Source organism: Salvelinus sp. IW2-2015, linkage group LG30, assembly GCF_002910315.2.
Source record: "Salvelinus sp. IW2-2015 linkage group LG30, ASM291031v2, whole genome shotgun sequence".
Classification (NCBI taxonomy): domain Eukaryota; kingdom Metazoa; phylum Chordata; class Actinopteri; order Salmoniformes; family Salmonidae; genus Salvelinus; species Salvelinus sp. IW2-2015.
In genome coordinates, this window is record NC_036869.1 from 11755455 (window position 1) to 11773872 (window position 18418).

Consider the following 18418-nt stretch of genomic DNA (forward strand, 5'->3'; position numbering starts at 1 on the left):
CCTTCTTGTTGCGTGTCTGATAATCTATCATTTATATAGGAGTGGTTAAAACAAGCTAATAGTGGTCCTTTGAGTATATAAATGTTTTTGTATACTTCCACTGGTATGCCATCCAGTCCTGGAGTTTTCCCATCCTTAAAGGCCCCAATTGCATCAAGTAGTTCCTCCTCTGTAATTAGGCCTTCACATGTCTTTCTGTACAGATGTTAATTTTACATTATTATTAGGGAAAAAATCCTATACAATTAGTTTCAGTTAGTGGAGATGGAGGAGCCTGAAACGAAAATATATTCTTAAAGTACTTTACTTCCTCTTTCAAAATATCATTTGGTGAATCATGCGTGACTCCATCATTTGTAACAAGTTTTAATACGTTTTTTTTGGTAGCATTTCTATATTGAAGATTGAAAAAGATTTGGTGCATTTTTCCCATATTCCATCCAGTTTAGTTTATTTTGTAATATATTACACTGGATCTTTCTTGAATAAGTTCCTCCATTTCTTTTTGTTTTTCCTCTAACTTATTCTGTGCCTCTATGGTACCGTTTTTATTGCTATCTAACTGTACTGTTAGTCCTTCAATTTCCTTTGTTAATATGGACTCTTTTGATCGAAATTGCTTTGTTTTATAGATGAGTACTGAATTGCATGGCCTCTAAAGGCACACTTAAAAGTGTCCCATACAATATGGGGATCTGCTGTACCTATGTTATGTCTAAAAAGTCAGTTATAAATTCTTCTGTCCTAGTTCTAAACATTTATCATCTAGTAGGCTTGATTAAATTTCCAATATCCTCGCCCACGTGGAAATTCTGTAAGAGTAATATATAATGCCAATTATGTGATGGTCCGACCGCATTCTGTCCCCTATCAAACACTTTTTAACTTTTGGTGCCAGAGAGAATGATATAAGAAAGTAGTCAAGGCGACTAGCTTGATTAAGCCTCCGCCATGTATATCTCACTAGGTCAGGGTATTTAATCTCCATATATCCACTAATTCAATATATCCATGACATTCCTGATTTCCTTAAGTGCCTGAGGGTGATAGTTTGTAGTGTGATTTCCTTTCCGGTCCATAGAGGTATTTAAGACCGTATTAAAATCTCCCACTATAATAATAGAGTCTAGTGTTGCTTGTAGATTGATACATTCTTATATATATTGTCAAGAAGCTTGGATCATCTATTTCGGACCGTATAGGTTAATAAGCCATATATGTTTATTGTCCAATAACATATTTAAAATAACCATCTACCTTGAGGATCTGTTTGGACAAGTTGCACATTTGGATCAAAGTTATTATTAATTAAAACCATCACCCCTTTTGAATTCTTTGCCCATGGGAGAAATATATTTCGCCCCCCCAGTCTTTTTCCACAAAACTTCATCTAAAACTGTTGAATGGGTTTCCTGTAAACAGTAGTATTATAATCCTTCTCTTTTAGCCAGGTAAATACTGATCGTCTTTTCTTATTATCTGCTAGAGCATTACAATTGTAACTGGCTATACTTATTTCACCACTTACCATAATGAGACACACCTTTCAATTATTTTTATCAAATATATGTTTGTAAACGTCCTATTAAAAAGTAACATAATGATTGAGTGTCTATATAGTGTACCATGACATTTGCATCTCCACTAAGCAAACCTCCAATTGGTCCCCACTATTCACCCGCCAAAAGCCCCCATCTCGAGTTGGGTTGTCATCCCAATGCCCGGCAGACCAACCCGACCCCCCGCATCGCACAGCCCCGGACCGACTGGGATCCATCCTTCGAAAAGTGCACACAGCACCATCCACCGAACCGAAGCAGATCCATTGCCAAATGCATTTCCATCGCCCTCACCTCGATTTTTATTACATATTGCTGTGAATCATCCTCTATAGTCCCTAACATCTTTTACTTCTTCCTTCGCAACAGTTGTGGGATACACACATACACCCACACACATTCAGCCCTTACCCCACACAACCATAAGCTCACCCTCTCAACAATTGCACCATCCAGAGCCCAACTCAAGATGGGTCATGATTTACAATGTACTTGCAGTTGCAGCTGCATGAGAAGGCCTGCAAGACCGCGCAAAAAATGAGCAGTAAATGTAGAGATTTATTTACCATTGTCACATCCTAGATGTGGAGGTCAAATGTACACCTTCTTCCTGAACACCCACAATACGGTCATCCATTTTGACCATGTTCCCAAGCCTCTCCATGCAGTCCGATTGGTTTCGTGCCACCAGGGCCACAATATATACCCCCTCTCTGAATGTCCGAGTGTGACCCCTCCCATGGGTTACTGCAGCTAGTGTTGCCAGCACTGCCACTGCCTGGGTGGGGCACCCCACCGAATCCCCACGGCTAGGTACAAGGTCATCAAGGTTCTCATTAGCAGCTTTGAAATTTCCTTGTTTATTATGCTCTCCCTTTAGGGGGCTTTGGCTTTGCAGGACCAACCCTGCCAAGCAGGCTCAGAATCTTGAGGGGGCAGTGCTGCTCTTGGTCCCTGACCTCATTTTGGCTGCATACAGACCGCATACAGCATGCACATAAAACAGTTAGGGACTTCTCCTTGTAGTATCTGGGCTATTCATGTGGGTGTCTAGGGTATAGGGCCATGGACCGTACCATAAAATAGGATAATAAATAATAGATATAATTTATTTTAAAAATGTAGTTCGCCTATGATAGGACAATAATAAATAAGACGTGTAATTCCATTATAAAAGTATATCCATCATCTGAACAACATTGAAAGCCCTCTCATACCCGGCCCACAGCAATACACTGGCTCTGGGATATGCAACTATTTCATTACTCACTCACTCAACTTTTCAACATAACAAATAAAATAAACACACACCACACCATCCACACAACTGTGCCTTCTGTTTACTTAGTTTTTAATCTTCACTATATAGAAATAGTGCTTGTGTTCAATTAGTTATATGTGAAGATTTATAGAAAAGCTATATTTTGTATTGTATTGTTACAATCAGTAACCGGGCTTGAATTGTGGTTTATTTTCCTCATCTATGAGAACTTTGTAATTTTAAAATAACCATGGAGTAATCTTTGTGTCTCTGAACAACTGGTTATCAATATATAGTTTATCAACGACGAGAGCTACTCGTTTCGCTTTTAATCTATTTTCTTTGAAAATTGGATACAGAACTTTGCGCCGTTCTGCAATTTCTTTCGGAAACTGATCATTCATGCCAATTTTGTCCCAGCAGTCTTTTACCCAGGCTTTTAACCATTATTTTATCTTTAAATGAAGCAAATTTGGCAACGATTGGGCGTTCGTACCTCTGCCCTCTCTGTCCGAGGCGGTGTACACGTTCAAGTTGGATCTTATCGATAACTTCGCGCGGTATCTGAAGCGCTGCAAAAAGGAACTCTCTAACTACAGATTCAGGAACCTCTCCTTCTTTCTCTTGGATACCTGTAAGTACCAAATTCTCTCTCATGGATCTAGTTTGTATGTCCAGTAAGCATTCCTTCAGAACGTTGTTCTCCTTTTTAAATTCATTCTGATTGGGGATCAGAAGTTTCCTACGTGTCCAACAGAGTGTTGTACACCACATGACCAAAAGTATGTGGACACCTGCTCTTCGAACATTTCATCCCAAAATCATGGGCATTACTATGGAGTTGGTCCCCCCTTTGCTGCTATAACAGCCTCCACTCTTCTGGGAAGGATTTCCATTAGATGTTGGAACATTGCTGCGGGGACTTAATTCCAGTTGGAAGTACAGAACCATCTAGAATGTCATTGTATGCTGTAACGCTAAGATTTCCCCTCTCTGGAACCATGAAAAACAGCCCCAGACCATTATTCCTCCTCCACCAAACTTTACAGTTGGCACTATGCATTGGGGCAGGTAGCGTTCCATCCATCAAACCCAGATTCATCTGTCGGACTGCCAGATGGTGAAGCGTGATTCATTACTCCAGAGAACGCGTTTCCACTGCTCCAGAGTCCAATGGCTGCTGCTCGGCAATGGAAACCCATTTCATGTAGCATCCGATGAACAGTTATTGTGCTGACATTGCTTCCAGAGGCAGTTTGGAACTCGGTAGTGAGTGTTGCAATCAAGGACAGATGCTCTACGCACTTCAGCACTTGCCAGTCCCGTTCTGTGAGCTTGTGGCCTACCACTTCGCGGCTGTATATACTGTTGAAGTCGGAAGTTTACATACACTTACTTAGGTTGGAGTCATTAAAACTCGTTTTTCAACCACTCCACAAATTTCTTGTTAACAAACTATAGTTTTGGCAAGTCGGTTAGGACATCTACATTGTGCATGACACAAGTCATTTTTCCKAAAATTGTTTACAGACAGATTATTTCACTTATAATTCACTGTATCACAATTCCACTATGTTGACTGCCTTTTAAACAGCTTGGAAAATTAAAGAAAATGATTTCATGGTTTTTGAAACTTCTGATAGGCTAATTGACATCATTTGAGTCAATTGGAGGTGTACCTGTGGATGGTTTTCAAGGCCTACCTTCAAACACGGTGCCTCTTTGCTTGACATCATGGGAAAATCAAAAGAAATCAGCCAAGACTTCAGAATAAAAATTGCAGACCTCCACCAGTCTAGTTCATTCTTGGGAGCAATTTCCAAATGCCTGAAGGTACCACGTTCATCTGTACAAACAATAATATGCAAGTATAAACACCATGGAACCACGCAGCCGTCATACCACTCAGGAAGGAGACGCATTTTTACTAGGATTAAATGTCAGGAATTGTGAAAAACTGAGTTTAAATGTATTTGGCTAAGGTGTATGTAAACTTCCGACTTCAACTGTATAGTGTACCTTACTAGGCTCTAAAGGTCTAGTCTAGTTCACTTCTCTTTCTCACGCTTGTACCTGCAGAGTAGTTTATTTCGTCCCCAAAACGTGGGTGTTTGGCTATAAGTCTAATTAATTATGTGTGTTAGGATTACACAATAATTCCACTTACTCCAGAGATTCTCCACAAATTCCGTTTTTTACTATGACACCCAGCCTGCCCATGTCCGTGTTAAGTAAAATCGTCCGCCCTTTATAATTGATGATACCTACATGCCCATTGCTAAAGTACATCCATTTTGAGCTATTTGGTCCTCGTCATTCACAGGGATTTCAGCCCACAGAGAGATTCTTAAGTCAACTTTTGTTCCCATCAAAAATACTAAACCACTAAGTTTTCTACAGTACATTTATAGCTTTGGAGGTTCTGTTTGTTTTCCTCCAGTGAGTCTATCTATCTCTGCTTAGGTTGTATCCCAGAGGGCACCGTATTCCCTACTAAAGTAGTCAAAAGTAGTCAAAAGTAGTGCACTATATAGATAATAGGGTGCCATTTGGGAAGTTACCTTAGTGTCCAGCTGCTTAGAACTGGCTCCAGCTGTGTCCAGGCAGCTGTATGGTGGTTGGTCCTGGCCCCAGCCTCGGCCCTGGCCTGAGACAAGCAGGACTCTACCCAATCTAGCTTGCTGTAGATGTCTGTCTTAGAGGCGCTGTCTCACTTTCTGCTCACTCTATCTCTGTTTCTGCTCTCTCTCGCCTGGCACAGCATGCCTCAATACATAGGCATAGCTTTCATATGCGGGTAATGCTGCGAATACCCACAACATTGCCAGCCCAGTCAACCCTAAACAATTCCTGGAAAATATGCAGAATTTAGCTGAGCTCTTCGAAGTGTTCGCCCTGGAGTCTCCGGTTCTCCGAAAACATTGTGTGTAGCATGTTGATGACCACCACCACCACTAAACATACTGAGGTCATGTTTTTCCTCTGTGGACCAGSTAAAGCTGATGGATTGTCAGATCATCAGATTGCTCAGAGGCTTCTTCCTCCTGAAGATCTAAGGCCTGGATAAAACATCTAAGGCTAGATGTAATGATGCTGATGTGGTATGACAGGGTCAGAGCAAATGTACCAACAGTCCATTCATGCATCTTTCATTCTCATCTAAGAGCCAAAATGGGCCTGTGATGGGCCTCTGACCTCACACCCAGGTAACATAAATGGTTCTCATTCCAGGATGTGTGTTTATTTTTTACTCTATTGTAGAATAATTGTAAAGACATCAAAACTATGAAATAACACGTAGTAACCAAAAATGTCTTAAACAAATCAAAATATATATTCATATTTGAGATTCTTCAAAGTAGCCAACCTTTGCCTTGATGACAGCTTTGCACACTTAGCATTCTCTCAACCAGCTTAATGAGGTAGTCACCTGGAATGCATTTAAATTAACAGGTGAGCCTTGTTAAAAATGTATTCATGGAARTGCTTTCCTCAATGCGTTTGAGCCAATCAGTTGTGTTGTGACAAGGTAGGGGTGGTATACAGAAGACCAAATGATGGCAAAAACAGCTCAAATAAGAAAAGAGAAACGACAGTCCATTACTTAAAAAAAMATAATAATATTTAACCTTTAACTAGGCAAGTCAGTTAAGAACACATTCTTATTTACAATGACGGCCTACCAAAAGGCAATAGACCTCCTGCGTGGGAACGGGACTGGGATAAACAAAATATATACAATTGAAGTCGGAAGTTTACATACACCTTAGCCAAATACATTTCAACTCCGTTTTTAACAATTCCTAACATTTATTCCTAGTAAAAATTCCCTGTCTTAGGTCAGTTAGTAATCACCACTTTATTTTAAGAATGTGAAATGTCAGAATAATAATAGAGAGAAATGATTCATTTCAGCTTTTATTTCTTTATCATTCCCAGTGGTCAGAAGTTTCATACACTCAATTAGTATTTGCTAGCATTGCCTTTTAAATTGTTTAACTTGGGTCAAACATTTTGGGTAGCCTTCCACAAGCTTCCCAAATAAGTTGGGTGATTTTTGGCCCATTCCTCCTGACAAAGCTGGTGTAACTGAGTCAGGTTTGTAGGCCTCCTTGCTCGCACAACCTTTTTCAGTTCTGCCCAAATTTTCTATAGGATTGAGGTCAGGCTTTGTGTGATGGCCACTCCAATATCTTGACTTTGTTGTCCTTAAGCCATTTTGCCACAACTTTGGAAAATATGCTTGGGGTCATTGTCCATTTGGAAGACCATTTGCGACCAAGCTTTAACTTCCTTGACTGATGTCTTGAGATGTTGCTTCAATATATCCAAATAATTTTCCTCCTCAGATGCCATCTATTTTGTGAAGTGCACCAGTCCTCCTGCAGCAAAGCACCCCCAGAACATGATGCTGCCACACCCGTGCTTCACGGTTGGGATGGTGTTTCTCGGCTTGCAAGCCTCCCCTTTTTCCTCAAAACATAATGATGATCAGTATGGCCAAACAGTTCTATTTTTGTTTCATCAGACCAGAGGACTTTTCTCCAAAAAGTATGATCTTTGTCCCCATGTGCAGTTGCAAACCGTAGTCTGGCTTTTTTTTGGCAGTTTTGGAGCACTGGCTTCTTCCTTGCTGAGCGCTTTCAGGTTAGTCGATATAGGACTCGTTTTACTGTGGATATAGATACTTTGTACCTGATTTCTCCAGCATCTTCAAAAGGTCCTTGCTGATGTTCTGGGATTGATTTGCACTTTAGCACCAAAGCAAACAGACAACATGGCAGCAGCACAAAACATGGTACAAACATTATTGGGCACAGACAACAGCGCAAAGGGCAAGAAGGTAGAGACTACAGTGCATCACACAAAGCAGCCACAACTGCCAGTAAGAGTGTCCATGATTGAGTCTTTGAATGAAGAGATGGAGATACAACTGTCCAGTTTGAGTGTTTGTTGCAGCTCGTTCCAGTCGCTAGCTGCAGCGAACTGAAAAGACGAGCGACCCCGGGATGTGTGTGCTTTGGGGACATTTAACAGAATGTGATGTGTCCTATAAGGCAGAGTGGGTGTTGTTTGTGGAGGATGAGGGCTGCAGTAGATAACTCAGATAGGGGGGAGTGAGGCCTAGGAGGGTTTTATAAATAAGCATCAACCAGTGGGTCTTGCAACAGATATACAGAGATCACCAGTTAACAGAGGAGTATAGAGTGCAGTGATGTGTCCTATAAGGAGCATTGGTGGTCGAGAGAGCACCCTTAACTGACAATCTATAAATTACGTCTCCGTAATCTAGCATGGMTAGGATGGTCATCTGAATCAGGGTGCCGGGGTGAAAGAGGACCGACCACGATAGAGGAAACCAAGTCTAGATTTAACTTAAGCCTGCAGCTTTGATATGTGCTGAGAGAAGGACATTGAACCTTCTAGCCATACACCCAAGTACTTTTATGAGGTGACTACCTCAAGCTCTAAACCCTCAGGAGGTAGTATTCACACCTCTGGGGAGAGGGGCATTCTTCTTACCAAACCACATGACCTTTGTTTTGGAGGTGTTCAGAACAAGGTTAAGGGTAGAGAAAGCTTGTTGGGCACTAAGAAAGCTTTGTTGTAGAGCGTTTAACACAAAATCCGGGGAGGGGCCAGCTAAGTATAATACTGTATCATCTGCATATAAATGGATGAGAGAGCTTCCTACTGCCTGAGCTATGTTGTTGATGTAAATTAAGAGTGTTGGGCCTAGGATTGAGCCTTGGGGTACTCCCTTGGTGACAGGCAGTGGCTGAGACAGCAGATGTTCTGACTTTATACACTGCACTCTTTGAGAGAGGTAGTTAGCAAACCAGGCCGAAGACCCCTCAGAGACACCAATCCTCCTTAGCCGGCCCAGAAGAATGGAATGGTCTACTGTATCAAAATCTCTGGCCAAGTCAATAAAAATAGCAGCACAACATTGCTTAGAATGAATGGCAATAGTGACATCATTGAGGACATTTAAGGTTGCAGTGACACATCCATAACCTGAGCGGAAACCAGATTGCATACCAGAGAGAATACTATAGACATCAAGAAAGCCAGTCAGTTGATTATTATCACATTTTTACAACACTTTTGATAAACAAGGCAAAATAGAAATATGCCTATAACAGTTCGGATCAGCTTGATCTCCCCCTTTAAATAAAGGACACACCGTGGCTGCCTTCCAAGCAATGGGAACCTCCGCAGAGAGGAGAGACAGGTTGAAAAGGTCAGAGATAGGCTTGGCGATGATAGGGGCAGCAACCTTAAAGAAGAAAGGGACTAAACCATCTGACCCAGAGGTTTTTTTGTGGTCAAGTTTAAGGAGCTCCTTTAGCACTTCAGACTCAGTGACAGCCTGCAGGGAGAAACTTTGTAGCGGGGCAGGGGAATAGAGGGAGGTGGATCGGGGCTAGTCGCATTAGAAGGGGTGGGAGATTAGGAAATGTTGGACGGGCTATGAGGCATGGCTGAGTGAAATAGGAATTCTGACTTAATGAAGTGGTGATTAAAGAGCTCAGTCATTTTCTTCTTGTCAGTATCAACCACATCATCAACATTAAGGGAGATGGGCAGCTGTGAGGAGGAGGGTTTATTCTCCAGGTCTTTAACTGTTTTCCAGAACTTCTTGGGGTTAGACCCACAGAGAGAGAACTGCTTCTTAAAGTAACTCACTTTGGCCTTCTGGATAACCTGAGTGCACGTTTTTCTCATTTGCCTGAACGAGAGCCAGTCAGCCTGAGTATGCGTGTGCCGAGCCTTTCGCCAAATGCAATTCTTGAGGTGGAGTAACTGCAAGATCACAGTCGAACCAGTGGCTAAACCTGTTTCTTAGCGTCCAATGGTCTTCGTCAGAGGGGATCAAGCTGATTCTATACTATTTTACAGAGGCCAATTCATGAAGAAATGCTTGCTCATTAAAGTTTTTTAGCGAGCGTCTATGACAAATCYGGACAGGACGTTTCACTGAGCAGCCATTACGAACACAGGCTGTAAAACAGGGATCACTAAGGTCATTACAGAAAACACCAGACTGATACCTTTCAGGATTATTTGTGAGGATAACATCAAGGAGAGCAGCCTTTTCTGGGTGTTTGGAATCATACCTTGTAGAATTGGTAATCATCTGAGAAAGATTTCMGGAGTCCAATTGCTTTAGGTCTTGGTAAAAAAAWKAAWKATGTTTTTAACCTTTATTCAGACAGTGTAAGGGGCCAGGAGAGAGCTTAGGGCAGGTAGGGTACAGGCCGGTGCTGATGGAGGACGATAGCACCCAGCAACAGTCAACAAAGGGCTATTTGAAAGTTTAATGCTTAAAARCAGCAAATCAAAATGTTTGGGGACAGACTTGGTGGAGACAACCGAGCACTGAAGGTGATCCTTGGTAAAGATTGCCACTCCCCCACCTTTGGAAGATCTGTCTTACCGAAAAAGGTTATAACCCGAAAAGTTAACATCAGTATTCAAAACACTCTTCCTTAACCACGTCTCAGTAATGACCAACACATCTGGATTGGAGCTGTGAACCCATACTTTCAATTGATCCATTTTAGGTAATAAGCTTCTTGTGTTAAAGTGCAGAAAACCCAGGCTTTTACGAGAGCAAATCAGGGAAGCAGATATCAGAGCACAAGTCAGAATTGGGGCTACCAACAGTAYATGCGCCAGGGTGTGCATGCACATTTCCAGATATCATCAGCAGTAATACAATCAAGGTACGGCGGAAGGTCAGTCAATCTGGAAAAATTTCAAGAATTTCGAAAGTTGCTTCAAGTGCAGTCGCAAAAACCATCAAGGACTTTGATGAAACTGGTTCTCAGGAGGACCGCCATAGGAAAGGAAGACCCAGAGTTACCTCTGCTACAGATGATAAGTTCATTAGAGTTACCAGCCTCAGAAATTGCAGCCCAAATATATGCTTCACAGTTCAAGTAACAGACACATCTCAACATCAACTGTTCAGAGGAGATTGTGTGAATCAGGCATTCATGATCGAATTGCTGCAAAGAAACCACTACTAAAGGACACCAATAAGAAGAAGAGACTTGCTTGGGCCAAGAAACACGCGCAATGGACATTAGACCGGTGGAAATCTGTCCTTTAGTCTGATGAGTCCAAATTTGAGATTTTTGGTTCTTACCGCCGTGTCTTTGTGAGACGCAGAGTAGGTGAACGGATGATCTCTGCATGTGTGGTTTCCACCATGAAGCATGGAGGAGGAGGTGTGGGGGTGCTTTGCTGGTGACACTGTCAGTGATTTATTTAGAATTCAAGGCACACTTAACCAGCATGGCTACCACAGCATTCTGCAGCGATACGCCATCCCATCTGGTTTGCGCTTAGTGGGACTATCATTTGTTTTTCAACAGGACAATGACCCAACACACCTTCAGGCTGTGTGAGGGCTATTTGACCAAGGAGGAGAGTGATGGAGTGCTGCATCAGATGACCTGGCCTCCAGAATAACCCGACCTCAACCCAATTGAGATGGTTTGGGATGAGTTGGACCACAGAGTGAAGGAAAAGCAGCCAGCATGTGCTCAGCATATGTGAGAACTCCTTCAAGACGGTTGGAAAAGCATTCCAGGTGAAGCTGGTTGAGAGAATGCCAAGAGTGTACAAAGCTGTCATCAAGGCAAAGGGTGGCTACTTTGAAGAATCTCAAATATAAAATCTATTTTAATTTGTTTAACACTTTTTTGGTTACCTCATGATTCCATATTTGTTATTTCATAGGTTTGATGTCTTCACTATTATTCTACAATGTAGAAAAATGAATGAAAGACCCTTGAATGAGTAGGTGTGTCCAAACTTTTGACTGGTACTGTACATTATATACTGTGTGTGTGTGTGTGTGTGTGTGTGTGTGTGTGTGTGTGTGAATAAATAAAACGATTATAACAGGGAGAGAGCGAGAACTAGGAAGAGAAAGACGGGGAGATGAACAGGAGATATACAGAGGGAGAGAGAGAGAGTAAAATAAGCAATACTGCTTTGGTTAGCACATTATTACCAGCCTGTTGCTTTGAACCCAGCAGGAGCTGCAGTGCGCCTGTCTCGCACACCTGTTTAAGACAAAGCCACATGGGCTATTCAGTTGATGTATCATTCATTTGTTGCTCTTTTCCCTCCAACCATCCAGTCTGGTTCAAGTGGCAACAGGTGCCTCACCCGTCAGGCTCAGGTGGCTGTAGGGTTTAACATTTAACATAAATCAGTCTATTTAGTTACACAACAACACCCACACGGAGTGATGCAATGCTATCGTTGAGTGATGATAGTTGGCTGACCTGCCAACCACCAACTGGCAGCCATTAACCTTTCACCCTGGTGTGTAATAGTATCAGCCTCAAAACATCAGTTGAACAGGTTTACACTTTGATGATGTCGGCAGACACACACACACACACACACACACACACACACACACACACACACACACACACACACACACACACACACACACACACGGAATTGGATGACCTCAATAATATGCAACTAATAATATCAATCTTCTCGTCTCGATGCTGACGTTGCCAACAGAGCAATCAACTCTAGATGGTTCTTTGTCAGTAGTTAAATGCTTACAAATGCAGGACAAATTGCATTTCAGTTACCTGTTGGTACAAACACTCGATGACGCCCTGCTTATTTCCTGGTTTAGAACCTTTTTGACAATGTGATGTGGTGTTTTGCTCATTTCACTGTCATGCTCTGCCAAGTTCCAACCTGACTTGAAAGTTKCTACTCAGCATTATGTTTTCTGATTCTTTTTTGCTTCGGTGTACAACTGAACATCATGTTTGTTGTGGTCCAATTAGTGTTGGGAGAGAGTCGCCTACTACTCTCCCCTTTTTACGCTTTCAACAACACAGTCCTTGTTTCTGTAGCGAAGTTGGGACAGTTGAGAAGGGTAGCTGTATACTGTCATTGCCTGTCTTTGAATCAGTATTGACTACCTCCGTGAGGTTGTCCTGAGATTTAGAGTATAATGCTTCATTACATCTCTGCCTCTCTCTCTCTTTAACTGAATGTTTTCTCTCTACTTTATTCATTGTCTTGTTCTATTGTTTCCTATAGAGAAGTTGTTTGGAGAGTTCCTGAGCTGGGACCTAGAGGAGGCTGTGTCTCAGCTGCCTCTGAAGCCAGGCCAGTCTGTCACCCTCACTGTTAACATCAAAGTCAGACTGGACTTCTCTGGAGGAGAGAACCTGCTACAGGACCTCAACGACGGTGAGTGGTTGAAATTCCACAAAGGTCTCCCAATCAAAATGATCCAGGCAGTCTGCGACCAACGTTGTCAATAGAACCTAAACTCTTTTAGGCAGGAGACAACAGACATGGATTACCAGCACCCCCACACTCAACAACAGTGATGTTCCCAATATAGCACAATTCTATTGGTCTATTTTGGGTTTTGCCTTTCTGGAAAGCATTGAGTTCCCAGCTCCATGYCCCCATAGCACTGGTTAAACATGTACTGGATGCAGAGTTGAGTCTGTGTACTGCCCTACCTAGTAGCTGAGTGTTCCAGAGAGGTGTTGAGACTGAGGTTCGTTACCTCATCAAACATTCATCAGACATAACCATGCAAACAGCGGACTTCAGCCCTAACTCCTCTCAACTTTATTTATCTGCCTCCCTCTCTTCCTCTCTCATGTCCTTTCTCTGTCTCCCACTCTCTCTCTACTCTTTCTCCTATGTGATGTGCTCCTGCATACATGAGAAGAAACCAGAGGAGAATAGAACTGAACTGACGTGTTTAACTCAGCGGCCCCTGCCTCACTCGCTCGCTCTCTCCCTCACTCGCTCTCGCTCTCTCTATCTGCCCCTGCCCCTCTCTATCTTTATGAGGTTATTTAACAGATACTCTTTAAAGTTTTAATTAGCGTAGCAGTAATCATGGCCCCTGAATGACACAGATAAGGCAAACAGGGCTTCCTTAAACAACAAACCCCTGAAACCCTTGTGTATTTTGTTGGTGACATTCTGGACCGACGCTATGTTCTGCTGTAACTGACAGGATCTTATCTTCTACTCCCAAGTCCTAATATGCAGTTATTTCTCAGTAATGCATTAATACGGTTACTGCTGAGGCTTATCAGCGTTGTTATTGTTTAGCACATTTTAGTGGTGCTCGGAGCTGTGGGTTGATTTGAGTATTACACCTTCACTAATTCAAGTTGGAAATGTTGACACTTTGACAAACAGGGTGCTGCATGCTAATATGCCTGATGAGGTCTGGAATTACATTGAATTTGAATTCACTGCAAACTATTGAAAGAACAATGTGGCATAATATGTCTTAAAGACGTAATTTTCGGGTTATATTAATGTAATTCACTGGTTTTGTGGTTGAAAAGACTTCATAGACACCACATTACAACCAAACGGTCTCTGTTGCAACCAGGTAAATCTAACTGTTTTCATGACAACATCAGGGCGTCTTGGGAAAGACCTCATACTGTAATAGGCTAAATATCTTCTTCCTTTCGTCCTCAAGTGATAACACCTCAGAAATGGTTTTGAGGCATTCAGTGCTGTTTCCATTAATATTGACCCCATCCAGCCTGAAGGTGCATGTATAAAGCAGACTCTTGGCCCCGTGTGGGAATTGAATGGATCCTTCACCACTGAGCTGCATGTTTGGCGTGGGGATAAGCATCAACCGCTAGCGGCTCTCTCCCTCCCGCCGTCTCTCTCTCCCTGTCCCTACCTCTCTCTCCCTCTGTCTCTCTCTCCCACCCTCCCTCTACCCCTCTCTCCCACCCTCCCTCTACCCCCTCTTTGTAGGAGAATTAATGGCAGCTCGCGGCATGCATAGTGTGTCAGAAGCATTCTGATCTGAAATACTCTATCTTTCTCGCGTGCGCGAGACTCTCTCTCACTCTCTCACGCTCTCTTTCTCGTCAAATAAAATAAAATAAAATGGTATTTCTCACTTGCGCCGAATACAACAGGTGTATACCTTACAGTGAAATGCTTACTCACAAGCCTTTAACCAACAATGAAGATTTAAGAAAAATACCTAAATGCAAGTAGTCTGGGTAGCCATTTGATTAGATGTTCAGTAGTCTTATGGCTTGGGGGTAGAAGCTGTTAAGAAAGCCTCTTGGACCTAGACTTGGCGCGCCGGGTCTCGCTCTCTCTCTCTCTGTCTCTTTCTGTCTGCATTGATGGGATATATGTTGTATCTGTCCATCGGCTCATATGAGAGAGACACACCATTCTGATTGTCATACTATACAAAGCACTTGAAATAATTCCTTAAACTGTTTGAGATCGGTGTTTGTAACTGATTTGCAGAAAAATCTGACTATGTTTGGGGTATATACCGTATACTGGGGTTTTTCAGTACATTTTAAAACAATTTCATAGACGTTTTTCAATACATTTTTATATTATAGCTACTTTTATAGTAAATACCTGCAATCAACTTGTGCAATATGAGATAAAGCAGATTGCGTTCTTCATTTCATCTGTCACATTAGTTTAAATTATGAAGCTTATGTAACAGTTTAGCTTCCGTCCCTCTCCTCACCCCTACCTGGGCTTGAACCAGGGACCCTCTGCACACATCAACAACCCATGCAGCATCGTTAACCATCACGCCACAAAAGGTAAGTTAGTTGAGAACAAGTTCTCATTTACAACTGCGACCTGGCCAAGATAAAGCAAAGCAGTGCGACAGAAACAACAACACAGAGTTACACATGGAATAAACAAGCGTACAGTCAATAACACAATAGAAAAATAAATTCTATATACAGTGTGTTCAAATGGTGTGAGGAGGTAAGGCAATAAATAGGCCATAGTAGCGAAGTAATTACAATATAGCAAATTAACACTGCAGTGATAGATGTGCAGATGATGATGTGCAAGTAGAGATACTGGTGTGCAAAAGAGCAGAAAAGTAAATATAAACAATATGGGGATGAGGTAGGTAGATTGGATGGGCTATTTACAGATGTACAGCTGCTGCGATCAGTTAGCTGCTCAGATAGCTGTGGTTTAAAGTTAGTGAGGGAAATATAAGTCTCCAGCTTCAGTGATTTTTGCAATTCGTTCCAGTCATTGACAGCAGAGAACTGGAAGGAAAGGCGGCCAAAGGAGGTGTTGGCTTTGGGGATGACCAGTGAAATATATCTGCTGGAGCGCGTGCTACGGGTGGGAGTTGTTATCTTGACCAGTGAGCTGAGATAAGGTGGAGCTTTACCTAGCATAGACTTATAGATGACCTGGAGCCAGTGGGTCTGGCGACGAATAGGTAGCGAGGGCCAGTCCACGAGAGCGTACAGGTCGCAGTGGTGGGTGGTATATGGGGCTTTGGTGATAAAACAGATGGCACAGTGATAGACTGCATCCAGTTTGCTGAGTAGAGTGTTGGAGGCTATTTTGTAAATTACATTGCCGAAGTCGAGGATCGGTAGGATAGTCAGTTTTACAAGGGTTAGTTTGGCGGCGTGAGTAAAGGAGGCTTTGTTGTGAAATAGGAAGCCGATTCTGGATTTAATTTTGGATTGGAGATGTTTAATATGAGTCTGGAAGGAGAGTTTACAGTCTAGCCAGACACATAGGTATTTGTAGTTGTCCACATATTCTAAGTCAGAACTGTCCAGAGTAGTGATCCAGAGTCCAGATCTAGCTTTTTAGCGGAGAAAAGTAGGCTACATCGAAAAGTAGCGGAGAAATTACCTTTTTGTGAATTCTTATCCMAGTGGAGAAGTGCAAAGGAAGCACAACGTTTCTCTGATGCTGAGCAGAAATTACAATAAGAAGCATTTTAGACCTGCATTTATAAAATGCAGCGAAATATTCTGCGTTAACACGACCCTAAGTTTAACTTGCTAGTTATCTAACTYAGCGGCTAAATTAATAAGCTGACGGGACATCATATTGTGTTAGCTTTCTGCCATGTTTGAGAGGTCAGAGCCCTTTGGATGAGTTATTGATTTTGATTTCTTTGAGTTTTTTCTCCTCTCCGTTATTGGCCCGTCTGCTCCTCCCCTGTCTTCTCCTGAGCAGAGCAGCCAGGCCTGTTGCCCTAGCGAATCCAGACTCCACACAGACACAACGTGTACACATGCTCCTCCAAAGCCAGTACTGTTCTTCCTTCAGACAAGCATGCATCAAAACTTTGTTCATTTGCACAATGTCTCTCGTTCACATTCACTTGTAAATAATAACATAAATAACATAAATAAAAAATAACATTAAAAAAGGACAACTTTATGAACTGGATGGCCTGTCTTTGCAGTTTGTTTYTTTTCATTTGTGCTCGCTAGCATATTTATGAAATTCACTATTACTTGTGATAATTTTGTTAACATTCTGTTAAGAGARGTCCAATGGTCTTTTTTGCTCTTTTTTTGGCTCCCCTTGTGTACTAAGCTCCCCTTGTGTACTAATACTGTAAAACCCGATATGAGAGCAGGACAGTATGACGATATGAAGATCTGCATACTGCCCAACCCTATAAAACCGACTACAATAGTGTTGATTATTTGAATGATGGATGGAGTGGAGGGATTCTTCTCCCCTCCACCTCTCACTGCTCCAAACCTTGATATACACTGAGTGTACAAAACATTAGGAACTCCTAATATTGAGTTGCACCCCCTTTTGCCTCAAACAGCCTCAATTTGTCCGTGCATGGACTCTACAAGGTGTCAGGAATTCCACAGGGATACTGGCCCATGTTGACTCCAATGCTTCCTATAGTTGTGTCAAGTTGGCTGGATGTCCTTTGGGTGGTGGACCATTCATGATACACACAGGAAACTGTTGAGCGTGAAATACCAAGCAGCGTTACAGTTCTTGACACAAACCGGTGCGCCTGGCAGCTACCACCATACCCCGTTCAAAGGCACATAAATATTTTGTCTTGCCCATTCACCCTCTAAATGGCACGCGAACACAATCCATGTCTCAATTGTCTCGAGGCTTAAAAATCATTTTTTAACCTGACTCATCCCCTTCATCTACACTGATTGAAGCAGATTTAACAAGGGACCTGGTCAGTCTATGTCATGGAAAGAGTATGTTTGTACACTCAGTGTATGTAGTCCATAGTACATACGGAGGTACTACAAACATAACTGATCTCAAAAATCTATTCTATCACCCATGTACTGTAGGCAAGGTGTAGGAAGACTGCTGGCTCACCTACTTTCCAGACCACAAACCTGTAAAGGACCGCTTTACCCTCGGTCGTCCCATCTAACTGCTTCCCTCCCTCCTCTTAGAGAGAGAGACACCATGTCCTCAGCACTTACACTAATATTTTGTGAAGAACAAGATGTCATTTCCTCTGTTCTTGGTTTGAAAAGAAAGAGAGGAAAGGGGCTGATAAGAGAGAAGGGGTCCATGTAACCAAACTAAATGACCATTTACCGTAGCACTCACATCTGTCATCATAGTTAAGGATCATATTACCTTTACCTTACCTGACACCCTAGACCCACTTAAATTTGCATACCGCCCCAATAGATCTACAGGCAATGCAATCGCCATCGCACTGCACACTGCCCTATCCCATCTGGACAAGAGGAATACCTATGTAAGAATGCTGTTCATTGACTAT

General features: G+C 42.3%; 1 protein-coding gene across 1 annotated transcript in view; it reads left to right on the plus strand.

Annotated features, from left to right (window-relative positions):
• Positions 1-18418, plus strand: part of LOC111955136 (trafficking protein particle complex subunit 9) — a 150157-nt gene that overhangs the window by 120703 nt on the left and 11036 nt on the right. The window contains exon 19 of the mRNA XM_070436029.1: positions 12916-13068. Within this exon, the coding sequence (XP_070292130.1) occupies positions 12916-13068 (153 nt within the window). The remainder of the gene's footprint in view (positions 1-12915; positions 13069-18418) is intronic.